General features: G+C 40.7%; 1 protein-coding gene across 5 annotated transcripts in view; it reads right to left on the bottom strand.

The window, feature by feature from the left end:
• Positions 1 to 18,862, bottom strand: part of zcchc14 (zinc finger, CCHC domain containing 14) — a 48,144-nt gene that overhangs the window by 18,521 nt on the left and 10,761 nt on the right. For 4 of the 5 annotated variants that reach the window (XM_078257766.1, XM_078257762.1, XM_078257765.1 and 1 more), the window contains 4 exons: positions 11,269 to 11,455; positions 5,686 to 5,756; positions 5,447 to 5,533; positions 4,110 to 4,177 (listed from right to left, as the gene is read on the bottom strand). In XM_078257766.1, coding sequence (XP_078113892.1) covers positions 4,110 to 4,177; positions 5,447 to 5,533; positions 5,686 to 5,756; positions 11,269 to 11,455 — 413 coding nt within the window. The remainder of the gene's footprint in view (positions 1 to 4,109; positions 4,178 to 5,446; positions 5,534 to 5,685; positions 5,757 to 11,268; positions 11,456 to 18,862) is intronic. The other variant, XM_078257764.1, reaches the window with a different exon arrangement.

The following is an 18,862-nucleotide window of genomic DNA, read 5'->3' as shown; positions in this document are numbered from 1 at the left end:
GGCCACCGAACAGGAGTATCTGTGTTGCACGGAGTGGGACCTGTTGCGTCGCAACACCCAAGAGATGCAGTGTTTTGTACAGTCTGAAGATTCCCCCTCTCTGATGAACAGGGAAACTTTTTTCCATGTCCTGAAAATAAATTGGAGAAGGCGACCCAGACCGGAGGGACAAGATGGACAGTTATCCACTGAGTAAGTAAACTAGACAAGTTATGTTTTACATCGGTGCAATTATTTCAGATATATTGTGCAAATTGCTTTTGATTTTAGTTGGCATCGCCAGCTGTAAGTCATGACTGCTTTCCCAAAGTACAAGGCTCTGTTGCGGCATAGCTCTCTCTCTCGTAGCCCTTTCACGGAGCTCCCGCAGCTCTTCGTTCAATAAACTGTCGGTACACTTACAAAGTTCTCAATGCTTCGGTTAACATGTAGGGACCCTCACTATACTACCGTTGAAGTTTGGTGATATTTTGAGCCATTTTAGTGGTATAAATAGCGATTTGTTTTTACTTTCCCTGTGCCCCGAATACTAGCGTTGTAAGCTAACCAGCGGTCCGCGCTGGCTTCGTTCAAGCTACAAACACAATCTATTAGCATGAAAACATGTCCCAGAGAACGACAGAGTGGGTACACATCCGTTATTAACCCCTAGGTTCGTTTTTGCGCCAGAATTGTCCTTTAATAATATACATGGCTTCATCTCTCATCCACGTTACAGGCTTTACAGCATACATACCATGGATGTACTAATAGAACACATGATGAATTACAACCTTTAGTGTTAGCATTATCCATTATTACAGCTACAGGACCTCGGGAGAACAGTCATATGAGCATCTGCAGTGCAGTCTGAGCATGTGAGCTCACATCCATTATGCGCGTTCATCATGCCTAGTTTAATAACTCTGGATTCGGCTACTAGTAAATGTTAAAAACGTGATGTTTTAAACAAGGACCCTTTAAGTGTTCGGGCTGGTAAGTTGATGTACCCCAAAAAAAATGATCCGCTGAAATATAGAAGTTTCTTTCGCCATGCAAAGTCTATGGGAAAAGTCTTTCTGGGCCAGAGGGGTGCAATTCCACCGTTATCCGCTAGGCCCATGGTTGCTTTAAGACATGACGCTGTTCCTGGGGGCTTGGGCCAGAGCTGTATATTAGAAAGAGTTTGGCCAACTCAAATCATGGGCGCCATATTGGATACCATCGTCAGATGACTCCACAGTGTAACCCTATGGGGCGAATATGCTATCTTGAAATAAATCGCTTATTTTCACCATAAACAGGCATATACATGTTATTATCAACAATGTATCAATATGTAAAAGGCCCTTACGGAAATATTCCAGTGTATATTTACCTTTTATATCGTAAATGGGCCTCTAAAAAATGCCCATTGTAGTGAGTGACCACGTCAGGGGAGCAAGACAGGCCAAATACAGAAGGGCATTCAGTAACATACTTGTGCTACAAACACACAATTTCTGTACTTCCAAAAACGTCATGACTAGCAACTGAACTCTTAACAAAGTTACTCACAGTCTTTTGACAAAATACACAATAAGACAACGATAATGCGACCGACAGCATACGGGTAAAAAGTGTGTTTTGGTCAGGTGTAAATCGCGGTAGGACAGGACCATAACGTTATCACGCTAGCAATAATAACTTAGTAGTAACCGAGGCAAAGTTATGTATTAATAATATTTGGTGATCTAAATCAACATAAATGATATGCCTGCGTGGTCACAGTATATTACATCTGAGTTACAGATGACAATTGAAGTCAGACTAGCTTAAATTCATTCATGCAATTAAATTAAAGCATTTAGGTACATTGAGTGCTAGCGAAAAAGCTAACGCTAGCATAAGGCATGGCTAACTTCATTTGTAAAGCAGTGTTAGAACTTTTTTGACTCTCTCTCTCTCTAATATACGGGTCAGAGCCTGGCCTTGAAGGGGACCTATGTCATGGCGCATTGTATTTCTAGCACGCCGCTCTCTGTTTACATTATATTTCCACCACGCACATAGCGATAAACACAAATCAATAGTGAACTCTGTAATGAAACATTATCTAACAAGTGTATTGAAGCAGCTCTCTTGTAAGGCTAACGTTGCTCAGTTAGCACAATTACATCATTTTATAAAGCACAGCTGAAACGATTTGTCATAAACTATCGTTTTTAGCCACGATGCTAACGGCATTGATAATTAGGCCAAACGGCACTGCCACTACTAAACTTAGCACAAAAAGTAAGGAAATTTGTGTTTGGCAGATTATTTCTCTGTGGTAACAATACTTTTGGCAATACATTTTATACCATTGGAAAGCCTGTTTAGTTCCGTCACAAATGGCGCTCCATTTGTAAGGAACATGCATTTGTGGGACGAGCAGCAGCACTGAGTATGTGGGTTGCGGCCACGAAAAATTTGCCAAATCTTCTCTGCCAATGCCAAACAGCTTATTTTGCCATTGACTCGTTTGGTGTTCGGTGGATTGGATGATTGAAGTTTGAAGAAACAAGATATATTGGCAATTGAACAATGTATTCATTTCACAAACAGGAGCCTCAGTAGCGTGTGGAAGAACCATACACAGCCACAACAGCCTGGCACCTCTTCCTCATGCTGGTCACCAGCCTGGTCACACACTGCTGTGGGATGACATCCCATTCTCCAACCAGCAGTCCTGACCTCATTCCCATTGAACACTTGTGGGATCAGCTTGGGCGTGCTGTTCGTGCCAGAGTGACCAACAAAACCACGTTAGCTGACTTGCGACAAATGCTCTCCCTCGACGGCAATGTATAAGACGGGTCAGAACATGCCAACCGTAGTACGTCTTTAAGACCCGAATCTTCTACGATGCTGACATGTCTACAGTTAGTTGCCACCCATTTTGCAAGAGCTGTAGTCATTTTTTTGGGATTTGGTTTCATCCACAGGTTGGCAACTAGTAGCACTCTCCAGTCACGTTAACTGTACTATGCTTAGCTTGTAGGTAGTAGCTCAAGCTTGACGTGCTTCGGTGATATTTTAATTCGGCTTTACACAATGAGCCGTCCGGGAGTTTTGGAAAATAAAAAGCGCCATTCAGAATTGTGTTGCTGCTGTCTTTCTCCATCATGCCTGCAGCAGCAGGATGTGTTACGAGGAAGTATGGCAGCTTGATGATAAGTAAAGGTGCGGCAAAGGGTCAAAATAGTAGCCTGTTAGGCACGACGCGAAGCATGCGATAAAAAAAAATGAACGCGTTATGCTCGGCCCTTAATCGCATCGCGATTAACGCGTTAATGCTGACAGCCCTATTTTAAAGTCATGTTAAAACAATTTCCCATCCTTCCGATTTCACTACCCCTGTACTAACGTTACTCAGTACGTAACGTTAGCTCACAATGCCTTGTGTTTCTCACTCCCGTAACTTTTTGTTCATCAGACGTGACTTGAGAAGAGGACGATTAGCTAACGTTAGCCAACCTATTTATTTAACGTGATAGGTCATCGATTTTTGGAAAGATATTGCATTTATTGAAGTTAAAAAACAGTGAAAGAGTTGAACAAATCAACAGTGGAAACACCCTGAACTGTCGCATTTCCCTTTATACTTTTCCCGTTTTAACGTTATTTATTTTTCATTCAGAACACAAGACAAAATAAGAGTTTACTTGCAAAACATAATCTGCAAAATAATCGTTTTTCTCGAGTGCTCGGTTTTTGTGATCGTTAGGAGCCAAAAATCTTAATCACGATTAAAATTGTATTAATTGCACAGCCATACTGTTTTATTTATTTTTTAGATTATTTTTGGGGGCTTTTTCCCTTTATTAGATAGACAGTTGATGGAGATGAAAAGGGGAAGAGAGATGGGGGATGGCACGCAACAAAGGGCAGCAGGTCAGATTCGAACCCGTGCCGCTGCAAAGGACTCAGCCCACATGGGGCGCACGCTCTTACTGGGTGAGCTAGAGGCTGCCCCGCAGCTGTACTGTTAACTCTTTCTGGAAGAGTTCAATTAAATTCCCTTGCCTTCCTCTGCTGGAACACACTTCTCCATAATGAGACAGAAACAAGACTTTTTAAAAATAAACAGGAAGTGTTATGGAACTCACCTGGCATCCAGCTCTTTGGACTGCGGGTGGAATTTCTCCACTCCGTCATCAGGAAATGCTTGTGACAGCTTAGAGAAGAAGAAAAAAACACATACTAAACTAAGCACATTATGTTATTACATTCCCATGCTGATGATACCGAGCAATTCATCCCTATAAAACCTGACTGTTCAAACAGCTCAATACTTCATGTAATTACAACCAAATGTCTGTTTACAATAATTAAATCAGAAACAGAGGGGGAAGTAGAGCTGGGCGATATGGAGAAAATTAAATGTCATGATATTTTTGACCAAATATCTCGATGTTGATACTGCGACGATATTGTAGTGTTGACTATTGGTGCTTTCACAAAACATTTACGCAATGAGACCTTTGATGAATAATCATCAGTGATGTGGATACAATAACTAAGTGGACAAAGGCAAATGATAAAACAGCTAGAACAGTCTGGTAAGAAATAAACATTAAACAACACAAGTACAAAATTACATGACTTTACTGCAATGTAGCCTAACCAGGAAAAGACAACAATTATGCCATATTACGATATCCACAATTTCAGACAATATCCAGCCTCATATATGGATAGATATAATATCCATATATTGCCCAGCCCTAGGGGGAAGTGATTGATTGATTCATTTAATTATTTCGAATTGTATAGGCCCTTTACACTTGTAAAAGGTCAATCTGTAGAAGACATTTTACTATTCTCTCAATCTGAGATTATTATTATCAATTAGGGAATGTAGTTTTAAACTCTGGTCGATGTATGAGGACTATGGTTAACTGCTCCTCAGATCTCTGCAGGGTAAATCCAGACAGCTAGCTAGACTATCTGTCCAATCTGAGTTTTCTGTTGCACGACTAAAACAACTTTTGAACGTACGCGTGTTCCATCAAAACAAGTTCCTCACCAAGGCTATTTTGCGGCGGAAAACTATACGATTATCCTGTCAGCGATTCGAATCGATATCACGATGCTTCACCCCCTCAATTTTTATTATATATTACCACACGTGGTTTTCATCGACAAATTCAAAAAGACACTTCCTGAATGTAGCAGAGTCTGAACACACCAGGCAAATGGCAAAAACAAAACAAAGCAGCCACCGGAAAAATCAATAAACAACGTCAGTATATCAGGCTATAATCGATTATGGTCTGTCACTGCATCGATGCAGAATCGTCCATGTCCGCATCGCAGAAAGAAATACCAATAAACCAGAGCACGTTTTTCTCCCATCTTGGAATGCCGTGTGGACTTGCCAGACCCTCCTCCGCAGCGCTATGAAGGAAGGTCTTGCAAAGCCAGACTAGGGAATGTGTGTTACCGTGATGGTCCTGACCTGGCTCAGCAGCTCTGTCACCTCCTGCCGAGTTCTGACAACGGATGACACAAACCCGTCTGACCAGCTGGCCTGGAGGAGGGAGGATGAGGAGAAGGGGAAGGTGGAGGTGATGTAGAAAATCGCGAGGAAGTAGGAAGTAGAAAACCAAGTGAAAGGAAAGGGTGAACACATGAAGAGCATTTGGAAAAGTGAGCAGGCGTCTGTGTGTAGACTGCACCCACCTCGAACACATATTCACTAGTATCTTCAGTCGTGTGTGTCACTCCTCTCAGCACCACCCTCTCAATCACCACTGAAAGAAGCACATGATTGGTTCACACATGATTTGCCACACTTTGCCAGTTTCAGACAGTTGCTTTAACACACGTGTCAAACTCAAGGCACGGGGGCCAAATCCAGCCCCCTTGCAAATTTTGATCCTGCCCACATATCAATTTAGGTTGACAATAGATTTTGGCCCGCCTAGATGTGAGCCAAACCAAAAAGACGGGAAACTGTTTTTCAGACTGCAGTTATGCGACACTTAAAGCAGAATTTGGCAGATTTGCCGACTTTGACACTCAGAAATTACCACAGAACCAGAGAGTTTACACATTCAGGCTGTGAAACAGGTTGTTAAAAATGTAATCATTGTTTTTGCTTGATTTGCTAAACTCTATAATGGCTAAGGAACTTTTTAGGGCTTTATGTCGACCAAACTGTAAGGGAGAAAGCTACACGAAACACGAATAATACAGTCTAAGGTATTTTACTTTTTCGGTTGAATAAAAGCATGTCAAACATGTCTGGCCCTTAATGCGATTTTCATTTTCCAGTGTGGCCCTTGGTGAAGTTGAGTTTGACACCCGTGCTTAAACACATCATCATCGTCATTTAAAGTTGAAATAGCCAGGAGGAATTTAAACTTATGTGAGGACAAAACTAGTAAGTCATAAGTGAAGTAGTTTAATCATGTCATCAGGTGGAACTGCACTGACTGCAGTGGTGGAATGTAACTAAGTACACTTACTCAAGTACTGTACTTTGTACACATTTTAAGGGTACTTGTACTTTACATGAGTCTTTTCTTTTCATGCCACTTTCTACTTCTACGTCACTACATTTCAGAGAGAACTATTGTACTTTTTACTCCACTACAAATATTATATTTTATTAGAAATTAAACTACCCAACAATATAACGGCCTACAAGTAGAGTACAGCGGAAATGATTAACCGATTAAACACTTAGTTGATTGACAGAACTGTTTGGATAGTTTCCGGTTTCTAAAATGTGAAAGTTTAAGTTTAAAGTACATTTTCCTGATGATACTTTTCCTTAAGTAGCATTTCCAATGCAGGATTTTAACTTGTAACAGAGGATTTTTACAGTGTGGTATCAGTCAGTGGCGGCTGCTGGTCTTTCAAAGAGGGGAAGCTCATTTTCGGCCAACATCATAAAAATTGTTCATTTATTTATACGTAAATTCTGCCCTATGTTCCTTTTCCAGAAAATGCTCTGTGACCCTGTCGTACCAACTAGGCGTCTTTTCCAGTGACTTGACCAGTGTCCTCTCAACGGCCAGCAGAGCTAGTCTGCCTAAATGGCCCATTGTGTTACGGGTGTAAGACTTGAGCCGCTTTAAACAGGAGAAGCTCCTTTCTACACCTGCAGATGTAGCTCCAATTGTTACCACTAATTAGAACAGTTTGTAAAGCTGAGGAATTGCACTGTCCAACTCCATGTCTTTAAGGAACACCAAGTAATCACACAGCTTTCCCATGTTACAAAAAGAAGCATCTTAACTTAAGATGTTTATACTGTATGCAGTTACAGCTAAGAAAGAAAGTCTCTAGTGGGGTCAAAGTCATTTGCACTCCTCACCACTAGGCGGCGACATTGACCAGTAAATGGCAGAGTGAACTCTAAGTTTAGGAAAAGCTTCTGTTGACGTCGGCAGCCATTACGCTAGTAGAAACTACAGTGCAACTAAATGTCTTTCTTCCGTTAATTACAGGTAAATAAGCAATTGGCTAGCAATTTCGCCAAGCAAATACCAAGAAATATGTTGCAGCAGTTTGCCTTTCGACTACACTTCCGCGATGGGACTGAGCTATTTCTAAATGTCATTAGCTAGCTCACTACTCACTGTTGTCACAATGTGTCTTTTTGTAATGTTACCGTCAACTTCAAGAAGAGTAGGGGCCCCATTCTTGCAGTTACTTAACTTACTCAACAGCAGGTCAGTAAACTTCATCTTCTGTATATTATTTGATGGATATTATTTGCAAGGCTCTTTGCTGAAGCTCATAAATGTCCAGCACCCACAGAAATAAGAAGAAAAGAGAAAATAGGGGCAGAGGACACGGTCTCTGCAGATACAGACACCGCATCACATTTCTAGTGGGTCATCCATACACTAAGTGATGATTGAGAGGGATTACTTTTGTATTAGTCTATACATAGTTTTTTTTTTAAGGAAAATCCTACATATACATAGAACTGGGCGATATGGAGAAAATCAAATATCACAATATTGTGGCGATATTGAAGATTTCACTATTGGTGCTTTCACAAATATTTACACAATGAGAGTTTTGATAAATAATCACCAATAATGTGGATACCATGGAAAATTATAAAACAGTAAGTAAGTCCGGTAAGTCCAGAAAATTACAACACTGTAATGCAGCCTTTAAAACCAGGAAAAGACAACACGTGTGTCATGTCACGATATTACGATATCCAAAATGTAAGACGATATCTAGCCTCATATATCAATGTCGATATAATATCGATATATTGCCCAGCCCTACATATACCTTTAACCTCTGTCTCCTGTCAAATGCATATTTTTTTTGTAATATATGAATGCAAATCCGTCATATACAAGTTACGACTGTTTGCATTTACATGTGTGCACACGTCTTGGATTATTTGCGCATATGTTTACTTCTGTGTCTTATTTCTGTTAGGGCTGTTCCACATGAGTTGAAATGATGGGAACGCTGAATAGATGTGTGTGTGTGTGTGTGTGTGTGTGTGTGTGTGTGTGTGTGTGTGTGTGTGTGTGTGTGTGTGTGTGTGTGCAGAAGACCTCCAGGTATAGATTTAGACATATTAGACTCCAAAGCTCTATCTGAAACCACATGTGGCAGAGGCGTGCAGGGACAAGCAGCAGGGGAGGGAAAGACATGAGTACGCGCACACACACACACACACACACACACACACACACACACACACACACACACACACACACACACACACACACACACACACACACACACACACACATCAGTCACCACCTTGCTGTGTTAGGCAGCAGCTGTGGAAGGCTCTAAATGCCGCCTGCCATTCACATTAATCTAGACACACACACACACACACACACACACACACACACACACACACACACACACACACACTTTATGAGGTCCAGGATTGTGTCTGCATGGCGTGATCAAAAGAATAGTTTCAATTATCTTCTAAAGAGATAATACTGTATATTCATAAATATCCCTCACATTGCCTATGTGTCTTTATTACTTTACAACTACAGTTTAAATGTGTGTGTGCCAGAAAACCAGATCGTAAAACCAACACATGAGGCGTGGCTCGTTCTGCCCTGTAACTGTAACACACAGGGAAAACGGTATGGCATGCCATATCAACTTTATTGTGCGCCTGTGAGTGTGCACACTTCTATGCATTGTTCTTTATGTGTTTGTGCATGCTGGATACAACTGTGTGTGTGTGTGTGTATCTGATTTATGCTGGTGACAGCTATGTTGTGTGACCATGAGGTAGTGAGATAGTTAAGTATTGTGTTACAAACAGAGGCAGGGGGCCAAGACAATAACAGACTGGCCTGAAGAGCTGCGCCCTAACTAAAACCACATACTGTACACCCTGAGACACCAGCTGGCCACTGAGTGATTGATTACAAATAAATGATATAAGAATATATCCAAGGTGTTTAAGTGGTCTTATAAACCAATAATTCAGTGTGAGTGTGACTTAGAATGTAGAACAAGACACTGCTGTCATTGTTGTCATAATGTGTGTTTAGTAAAAGCGAAGTTAAGATTTATACTTTTTTTGCACTGTTAATTTTCAAAGAGCAAAATCCTGTGCTATTTTCACTGCCTGATTAGAGAAATTTCCCTCATTGTCGAGGTAGTTTTGTTGCCCCTTTTAGTGTGAGACAATTCACAACTTTGTCAATTCTTATAGACCCTTTTCAGGGCAGACAGTTCCATCAAGTGTCCCAGTAAGCCAGCATGCATAATAGTAGGACCCTGGAACTAGCTCACCTAAAAGGAATGCAGCATGTTATCAATTCTACCTGTGCTTTTCCTGCTACGGCATAGAATGTATAGAATTATTTTACTCACTAATATTCACTTCCGGGTAGACCGACAGTTGATTTGAATTGCCGAGATATGTGTAATTAGCAAATTTGTTTATTTCTGTTGTTATTTTCAGGTTTCCGTTTCCAACAGTTTAACGTTTCCCAATCTAGCGTTACGAACAGAAACATCTCACCGCCGGTCGGACAGACTGCTAGTTAGGGTGGTGTAATTTTCTCTAGTCTGTGGCCCAACAGGTAAATTAGCTCTCCAACCTAATGTTAGGGAAAGTGTTGACATGTGAAAGCATCAAACATGCATTTCAGATGAATGAGATGAGAGTATATCCAGTTGTTCCTCATCCCCGTTTGTACAGGTGTTCTACCCAGAGGTTATTGCAAACAAACATTGTGATTGGGTCTATAACATAATACATTTGCATCGCAAAATTTCAAAAAAGACACTAGATAATTATGACTAAGATAAAACTGTTTTCCACTGATTAATATCTTTATATTGACAGTGAATCAGTGTGTAATATGCTTCGCTCAAAGTTATGAACCCACAGAGAATTATCACCCAACTCTGCCTCTTTTAGCTCGTTGTTTTGATTTTACAGCACATTTAATAAACCATAAACCCACTTAAATTGATTCAACCGTGTTTCCTGTAGCAACAGGAAGCTACTTTTAGTGAACAAACCAACTACAAGCTACATACTTGCATTCAGCAGCTAAAGATCTATTTCTCTAAGGAGTTGGTGGAGAGCAGAAAAGGAGAGTGAAATTCAGACATTTGTCACATGGACAGAAAAACTTAAACTTAAAACTTTCTTGAATTTGAATTGAATAATATAATTACGAATGGAAAAAATTATGTTTAATTAATTTCATATGGGAATGTTGTGTAGAATGCATGATAATAGCCTGATTTATCATACTTGGAAAAAAATACTTTTTGATGATTAAACTGATGCATCACCCTGAACACACACACACACACACACACACACACACACACACACACACACACACACACACACACACACACACTTTAGCCTTAGGGCAGCATTCTTTAAGCTTAATTGTAGAGTGCAGATGTGCCAGCATGCCACATCTTGTTCAACTGGGCTTAACTGGGAGTAGAAGTAAGTCAAACAGAGAGACAATGAGACAGGGGTTTCGGACTGGGGCTGGAAATGGAGGGAACAAAAAGATGCTAGAATGAATAGCTGTGGATGCAGGAAGGGGTCGATAGAGATGCCTTTCTACGAGGCCCAGAATTTTGTGCTACGCCCCTGCAGTGAAATGAAGAAAAGTAGAAAGTAACAGAATACAACAGCGCAGTAGAGAAGATTTCCATCACAGAGGCCCATATGTACTGTAAATAGCACAGGATCATGGTAAGTGTTTTTCTGGGAGTGACACTACCATTTGAAAAAAAAAAACAACAGCTTCTGTATGGCTGCTTCACCTTTTCCCGCTTTCCCCTGGTGGTTATTGGTCGGTGTTGCTGCGTCCTGGCCCTGTCCAGCAGGTAGAGGAGGTGGCGGTGGTGGAGGAGTGGGAGGGGGAAGGGGGGGGGGAGGGAGGTCCGGCTGAGGAGGGGGAAGCTCCTGGCTGACAGCTTGGTCTCGTCGTCCGGCCTCTTTGGTCTGGCTCTGGAGTGCAGGGGTGAGAGATCATCCAGTAAAAAAGAGGTTAAAACCACAGAGCTCAGGGGTCAGGGATAACTAGATAGTAGTGCTGCACCATATGAGGAAAATATGTGATATGCAATAACGCCGTGTACTTAGTTCTGCCTTTCTGCTGCTTTCAGTGTTCTGCTAAAAATACAACAAATTGCTTGTTGAATTTGAAACAAATGAAAGGAAATCATTTCCAACATTCTTTTATTAATCAAATTGAACACTGAATTGAACATAAAAAGGCACCACTACAAAAGAATGACAGTTGCATTTTTAAAGTGCAGTGTTCTACTGATCTTTTGAAGATATGTCGCAGCTTTTCGCGATGTGTTTATTGCGCTAGTTGATATCGCGATAGTCTCGCATTGCCAGACATTCCTCCACAGGTATGCAAAGGAGGGTCCGGCTAGTCCACACAGCATTCCGGGATGGGGAAAAAAAACATGGTCTGGTTTATTGGCATTTCTTTAAACCAATCCCAATCGTCATGGCGGCGCTAAGCGCAGAGTGGAGCCACGGTGCCGCTGCAAAATAGCCTCGGGAAGGAAACTTGCAACAGAAAACTCGGATTGGACAGATAGTCTAGCTAGCTGTCTGGATTTACCCATGCAGAGATCTGAGGAGCGGTTAACCATAGTCCTCATAAATTGACTGGAGTTTAAAATTACAACACAAATAAAGCGGAAGGTAGCAGGACATCAAAGCGGACATCCGAAAAGAGTGAATTGCCGTCAGAGGAGAATAATCCCGAAAGTGCAGCGAAATCCTGTGCAGCCCTACTAGATACAGTTAAGGACAGCATTAACTCCTTAGCCTCAAGAACAGATTGTTTGCACACTGAAGCATGTGCAGTAACAATATAGCAGTGACCTCAAGTTGATATGTCTTTGCTTGCAGATGGGTCAAGTGCAGTAAAGCATAATAGTGAATTCTGCATTCGCTCCAATCTGACCAGATGGAAACAGTCCCACACAGTTTCCCCCTTCTGTCAACAAGTTGCCCTCACAGTCCCACACTGACACAAAAACACACACAAGGCAACATTCTACAACCATATATATGTATGCAACGCTGAAGCTGTGCTGTCATTGCTTGAACAAACTCAAACACTAAGCAACACTCTTTCCAGGGCTGGCACAGTGCTAAGACAAAGTGAGGAGGAAGATCTGGCAGCACAAGCAAACCAATATTTAACCAGGCTCGTCGACTGAGAGGGCATTCTTATTTATACCAACGCCCTCGAGGAGCAGTTGTAGGGATAAAGAATTTTGTTGGACGAACTGCTGCTCTGATTAAAATTGGGATTGACATGCTTTGCTCAAAAACACCTCAGAAACTGATCCCAGATCCCCCGCCAAACCTTTCTAATGTCCATAGAGTAAGTAAAACATACCATGCAACAACAAAATGGAGACAGGCAACAATGTTAAGTGTGTCTGTATAAGGATGGATTTTTCTTTTAAGGTATTTATTAGTAAGGCTTTTTAAAGCTGTTCTAATCAACATTTTTTTATATTAATAACACATTTAATGGTTGTGTATAATGGGAAAGGGATCACGCATAGTGGCAAACCCACAGAGAATTATCACCCAACTCTGCAGAGACCATTAGCGACTAGCTGATGAACATAGTGCAGCATTTAGCAGCTGAAGAACCAGATATTTCCCTTAGGAATTGGTAGAGATTAAATACAGAGCTAGAGTGAATAGTGGACTTACATTTATCAGATGGATGTAAACACGGCTCCAAATGAATGTTAGTTAATGTTGCTATGTGTCTGTTGCAGGGCCGTTTCTAGCTTTGGGCGGGTCCTATGCAAGATGCTGTTTGGGGGCCCGTATTTTGTCAAACTACGATGGGAGGGATTCAAACCTTTAAAATTATCTGTTGAGATGCATTGATCTGTATTGATCTACGCCAATAAATGCAACAGATGCAGGATTTTCCTCAAACAGGTTTATTAAAAAAAACATTTAGAACAAAGAAAGCTACATTAAAATGAAAAGATTGGGCCATTGCCCAAAATGGACAGAAAATAAATAAGGGTTTTTACTTCGAAGAAAAAGTAAAATAAAATACTGCAGGACCATTCTGTTTCTGTGATCGTGGACTGTTATCACAGTCTAATGTTTTAGGCCATTTCACAAGACCAACAGAAAACGAAAATAAGACCTATGAAATATGGAGGCGTTGAAACAGATGCACCTGCTGTTCTTGGTCAGGAGTTGATAAACAACCCGCTGGCTGTGCTTGGTCTGAAGCCACAAAGTATTTGAGAATGGCACCTGCAAAGATAAAGGTCTTTAGTTTACCAAGCAAAATTGATCACAAACAAATATTAATAGGAAATCTTTCTTAAAACAGTGATCCGTTTTATTTCTAAAGCACATAGGCCTATAAAATGACAACACACTAAAGTATTGTTACTGTGGAAAATATTTTAACAGCAAAAGAGATGACTGAGAAGCGACACCCACCGGCTACGATATTTGCCCAACAACACACCCTCCTTCCCTAAGTAAGTGTAATGTTACCGAGCTGCCACCAAAGTGCTCTGCAGCCTTCTATAATCTCAAACGGATGTCACTTCAGTCCAACAGCCCAGTATATTCACATGACGTAAACACTATATAAAGCTGTGTTTATTAGCAATCCTAGCCAGCTAGCTAGTTAGCTGAGCAAGCTAAATTATATATTTAGCTGAGGCTAGCTGAGATAGCCAGCAGGAAAAAGTAGCAAACTTGCTCAACATTTGGCTAGCATTACAGCCACCCCCTCCACCCCACAAGTTCAATTTCATCATGAACAAATGCCTTACCTTCATCCTCTGAACATTTTTCTTCCTTTTCTGCCCAAGAGGGATATGTCCGTTTGAGTGTCATTACTAGCTAACCGCTACTGACGTGATGTGAGGCTGTCTGTCATCCCGACGACAGACGTATATAAAAACAAAACGGCAGACGTCCCTAACTGCAACTTGACTGTCCCACAAACACAAGCCAAAGCTTCCCTAATCATAGCAGCTTAGTTTTTTTTTTTTTTTTTTTTTTTTTTAAGCATAGAAGTGCTTTACTGAACACATGAGGAGGGTCTAATCAGACATTTACTGTATCTTACAATGTAGTGGACAGTATGCTCTGTATAATGTATGGAACACAGGCTGAATGGCCCAGTCCCTGTAATCATTTTAAGTTACTCTACTTATTGGAATACATTCCTGTGTTTAAAACATCCTGTTTGTAGATGCAGTATGTTTGTATCTAAACAAATTTAAATAAAGGTTAGTACTTGTCATATAGTTCAACAGGAACTAAGGAGGATCGAAATGCTGATTCATGAAAAATAAAGAGTCATAAGTGTGCGAGATGACAGCTATATGTGTTAGCAAGTTATGACTGCAAGATAATGTAAGCTTACAGGTTATCATAGATAAGTAGCTAATTAATAGGGATGGGACATGCTTTTGTCCTGATTTCAATCTTTCACGATAAATGGGGAAAACCCAACATGTGCTATTGCCTGCAATCATACATACACACACACGCACAGCATGGGCCGATGGATCTGAAAACAATTAAGTGTGCTCCTGCCACATCCGCATGTTACTTGCCCAACCAGCCAACTCTCTGCTCTCAGTCTGCTGACTGTTAGAGAGGGGAAGGAGGGTCTGACTCTGTCATACTGCATGTACATGAAGTAAAAACACTCACAAGAGCAACATGAATCTGCGGGAAGGATTGCAAGGAAGAAGCAGAAAAACACAGAGTGTGGGAATGAAATGAAGAAACGTGTCAGATAAGTGGACAGCATGTGTACAATAAAAAAACACAGCAACTCCTCCTCCCTCTCTTACAAAAGTCAGCTTCACTCTGCTGCTATTCTTTTATAGATCTATAAAGCACTCATATGATAGGGTGATTATGCAGGTTTGTTCAGGCCCAACAGATGTGGCCGGTGTACTGTATGTGTTGTTTATACTGTACCGCTGCACAGGATTGCGAGATCCTGCTGGAGAAAATCAAATTCAACTCTTTTTCCTCTGGAGTGACTCGGCATCCAGCTGCTTCGTGTTAAAATAAACTCATTCAAGGTGACTTCAAATCCTGGAGGAAGAACAGACTGCAGTGGCTGGTCTGTCTTATGCGCAGTGACGGAAAGTATCTAAAGTAACATTTACTCAAATGTACTTAAATACAATGTTGAGGTACTTGGGCTTTTATTTATGTATCATGTTACTTTATTCATTTACTCAATTATACTTACTTATACTTATTCTACACTTATTATGCACCCTTGCTCAATTCAGTGCACATAGTGGTTTTATGAGTCTTGCTTTAATGCATCATTAATAATAATAATAATAACAATAATAATAATAATAATAATAATAATAAAAACAGGTTTTACTTTCAAAGCAAAATCTCGCAGGCAGGACTTTTAATCGACATTCTGGTATTGCTACTTTTACTTAAAACTGCATTAACTGTTTTTATTTACCACTTGGGGGCAGCAGAACGAGTTGCAAACACGACACTGACATATCATCACCTTATAAATTGGTCGTAGTACACACGTTAGCAAACAATTGCCTATTTACACACATCATGGATGGTGGAACATCTTCCGCCGCAGGCTAAAAACAAACAAAAAACACTCTTCTGACTGCACCTTGGCTAAGAAGATAATGGTTATAAGATAATTAAACGTATATGTTGCACTTACAGTAAATGTGGCACTTTGTAGTTTGGCTTACTTGAAGGTAATGCACTTCTTTTATGTGATTCTTGCTGTTCTGAGTTTGTACCTTCATGGTTGTATGCACATATTGAAAGTCGCTTAAAAGCGTCAGGTAAATGAAATGTAATGAATGCATAAAGTGAACTGGATACAGTGTTGGAGGCAAGGCCCCGTTCGTTCCTTTGAAAGTTGCTCAGTGGCGTGAGAAGTCAAAAAAGTTCAACTGCAACTGCTTACTTGCATAGGGAATAAATAACTGAATCGTGTTGGCTTCTAGACTTTCCAAATGTTACCGTACCGAATAGATCAAATAATGATAGTGAAACGAGTTATTTCACGGGGGTTGTGACGCTAAAAAAATAAATTTATCAACTGATTTACAGACGTCTCTTCCGCTAGGTGAAAAAGTATTTTTGGGCCACATGGCATCACTTGACGGACCCCGAAGTTGTAATTCCACGGTTAGGCCACTTTGTCAAATTGGCTTCAAAGCCCAGTGCTCTTCCTCAGGGCTTGACACAGAAACATTAGAATGAATTTGTACCGTACATTAACTGTGTTCCTGAACACCCGAAAAAGTCCAGGACTCAAATATCTGTGCTAAATACTTCACTGTGTTTACCAGAAAGTTTGTCTGTGTGCCATTTGGTGCTGGGCAGGTGGAGCACAGTGGGTTTACGAAAGCTTTTTTTCATTTAAACAAAAGCTGTCGGCTGCATCTGCAAATAACTCTGAGGAGAAAAGTAAAGTAAAGCGGGACATAAAACCCAAACAATATGCTAAAAGATGCTAAAACGCTCTGCAGAGCAGAGAGAGAGAACTGCAGAGAAAGATTTCAGTTTGGTCTGTCACTACGAATAACCCCTTAGACATTATACAAAATCATTCAATCCGTTGTTAATATAAAAATATTGATTAGAGCAGCTTTAAAGAGCCTTACTATTAGAAGTTATGGACAAATATAAGGAACAATCTATCCGGAAACACAGATACACTTGACATTGTTGCCTTTCTCCATTTTGGCCAATGTAAACCCTGCTACAGTAGAGATACACACTGTTACAGCCTTGAGTGAAAGCTATTGTGTCACATATATATATCAACAGTAGGTGACAGCAGGCATGGCTAAAAGCTGCTGTACTGTAGATCATGTAAGCGACTGCTCTGGCTTACAATAAAACCCTGTCGAACCCTTCAGAGCACTGAGGGAAGGAAAGAGAGCCACAGAGAGAGAGAGAGAGAGAGAGAGAGAGAGAGAGAGAGAGAGAGAGAGAGAGAGAGAGAGAGAGAGAGAGAGAGCATTTATAACTTCCTGGGGATTCACTGGAGACACACACACCCATGCACACGCTCACAGACACGCACACACACACACACACACACACACCACAGAGGGTTGATTTCAGCATAGAGAAATGTGCTGACCTGCACTAAGCAAGAGCCAAGGGCAACAAAACACTAAATACAAACGCTCCTCTCTGAGCTGGGTACTTTCCCTTCACTGCTCACACATGTTTAAACAGTGTGGCTGCATGCTTCTGTGTGTACTGTAGGTCTACATCTGTGTGAAAGAGAGGAACTAAATACCCAACATTATGCTTCTTTCTTTTCCCATATCTCTTAACCTCGCTCGCATTGATATCAGTTTCTCTTCCACATTTCTCTGAGTCCTGATTATTCATGTCTTAATAATCCCTAAACAGCTCTCTGCAATATGATCCCAGATGTTACTGGAACAGAGGGTTAATGAGCCACTCAGTTCCCTGCATCATTTGGAAAACCCCACCTCTCCCTCCCTCTATGGTCTCCACCTTTCATTACAACACCTCCAGGCAGAGAGACCACATTCAGCTGGAAACAACGACAGTCTTTTTTTCCGTCCTGATCTCTTTTATCATCAATATTTGAATATTTTATGGGTGACCACTGGTTGTATTTGTTTACAAGAGGAGTACATTTCAAAACATGAATCACAGGGTTTGGCTCATCAGCAGAAAGAAGGTTGATGGTTCAAACTCCCCGTCCAGCTCCACTAGTTCATGGGTCTTTAAAGTTTTTTAGGCCAAGGACCCCTAACTGAAAGACAGACCGAGCAGGGACCCCCTACTACATGTTGTATAAAATTGAGTTGCATACTAAACTGGGCCTACAATGACCTTTTATGGTGCAAACAATACTAAGCTATTAAAACAATAATTATTGACATATTTATACACCATGTTTTAATGTTAAACATGCATGTGGCACAGTGAATCCTTAAGCTTAACTGTATTTGTGGATGGCTACCTCAGTTGCTACCTTACAGGCCAGTAAGCCTAACATTAATGTTGTGTAAATAATAATAATAATAATAATAATAATAATAATAATAAATCACAAATAGGCAGATTTATCTTTGCTAATATAATGTTGGATTCATGTTTATGTATATAGACATATTTTAACTCCCAGACCCCCTGTTGAAGATCTCTGCCCTAGTTTAAAGGTCCCATATTGTGAAAAGTAAGATGTCCATGTCTTTTGTATTATATAGCAGGTTGAGGTGCTATATAAATACAGTGAAAGTATCAAAACACTCAATCCACAGAGAAATGCACACAGCCAGTAGTCACAAACTGTGCCTTTAAACGAGTCGTCAGGTC

The sequence above is a fragment of the Sander vitreus genome, chromosome 8, assembly GCF_031162955.1.
Source record: "Sander vitreus isolate 19-12246 chromosome 8, sanVit1, whole genome shotgun sequence".
Lineage (NCBI taxonomy): Eukaryota > Metazoa > Chordata > Actinopteri > Perciformes > Percidae > Sander > Sander vitreus.
The sequence above is the reverse complement of the archived record's forward strand: the minus strand, read 5'-3'. Positions and strand labels throughout refer to the sequence as shown.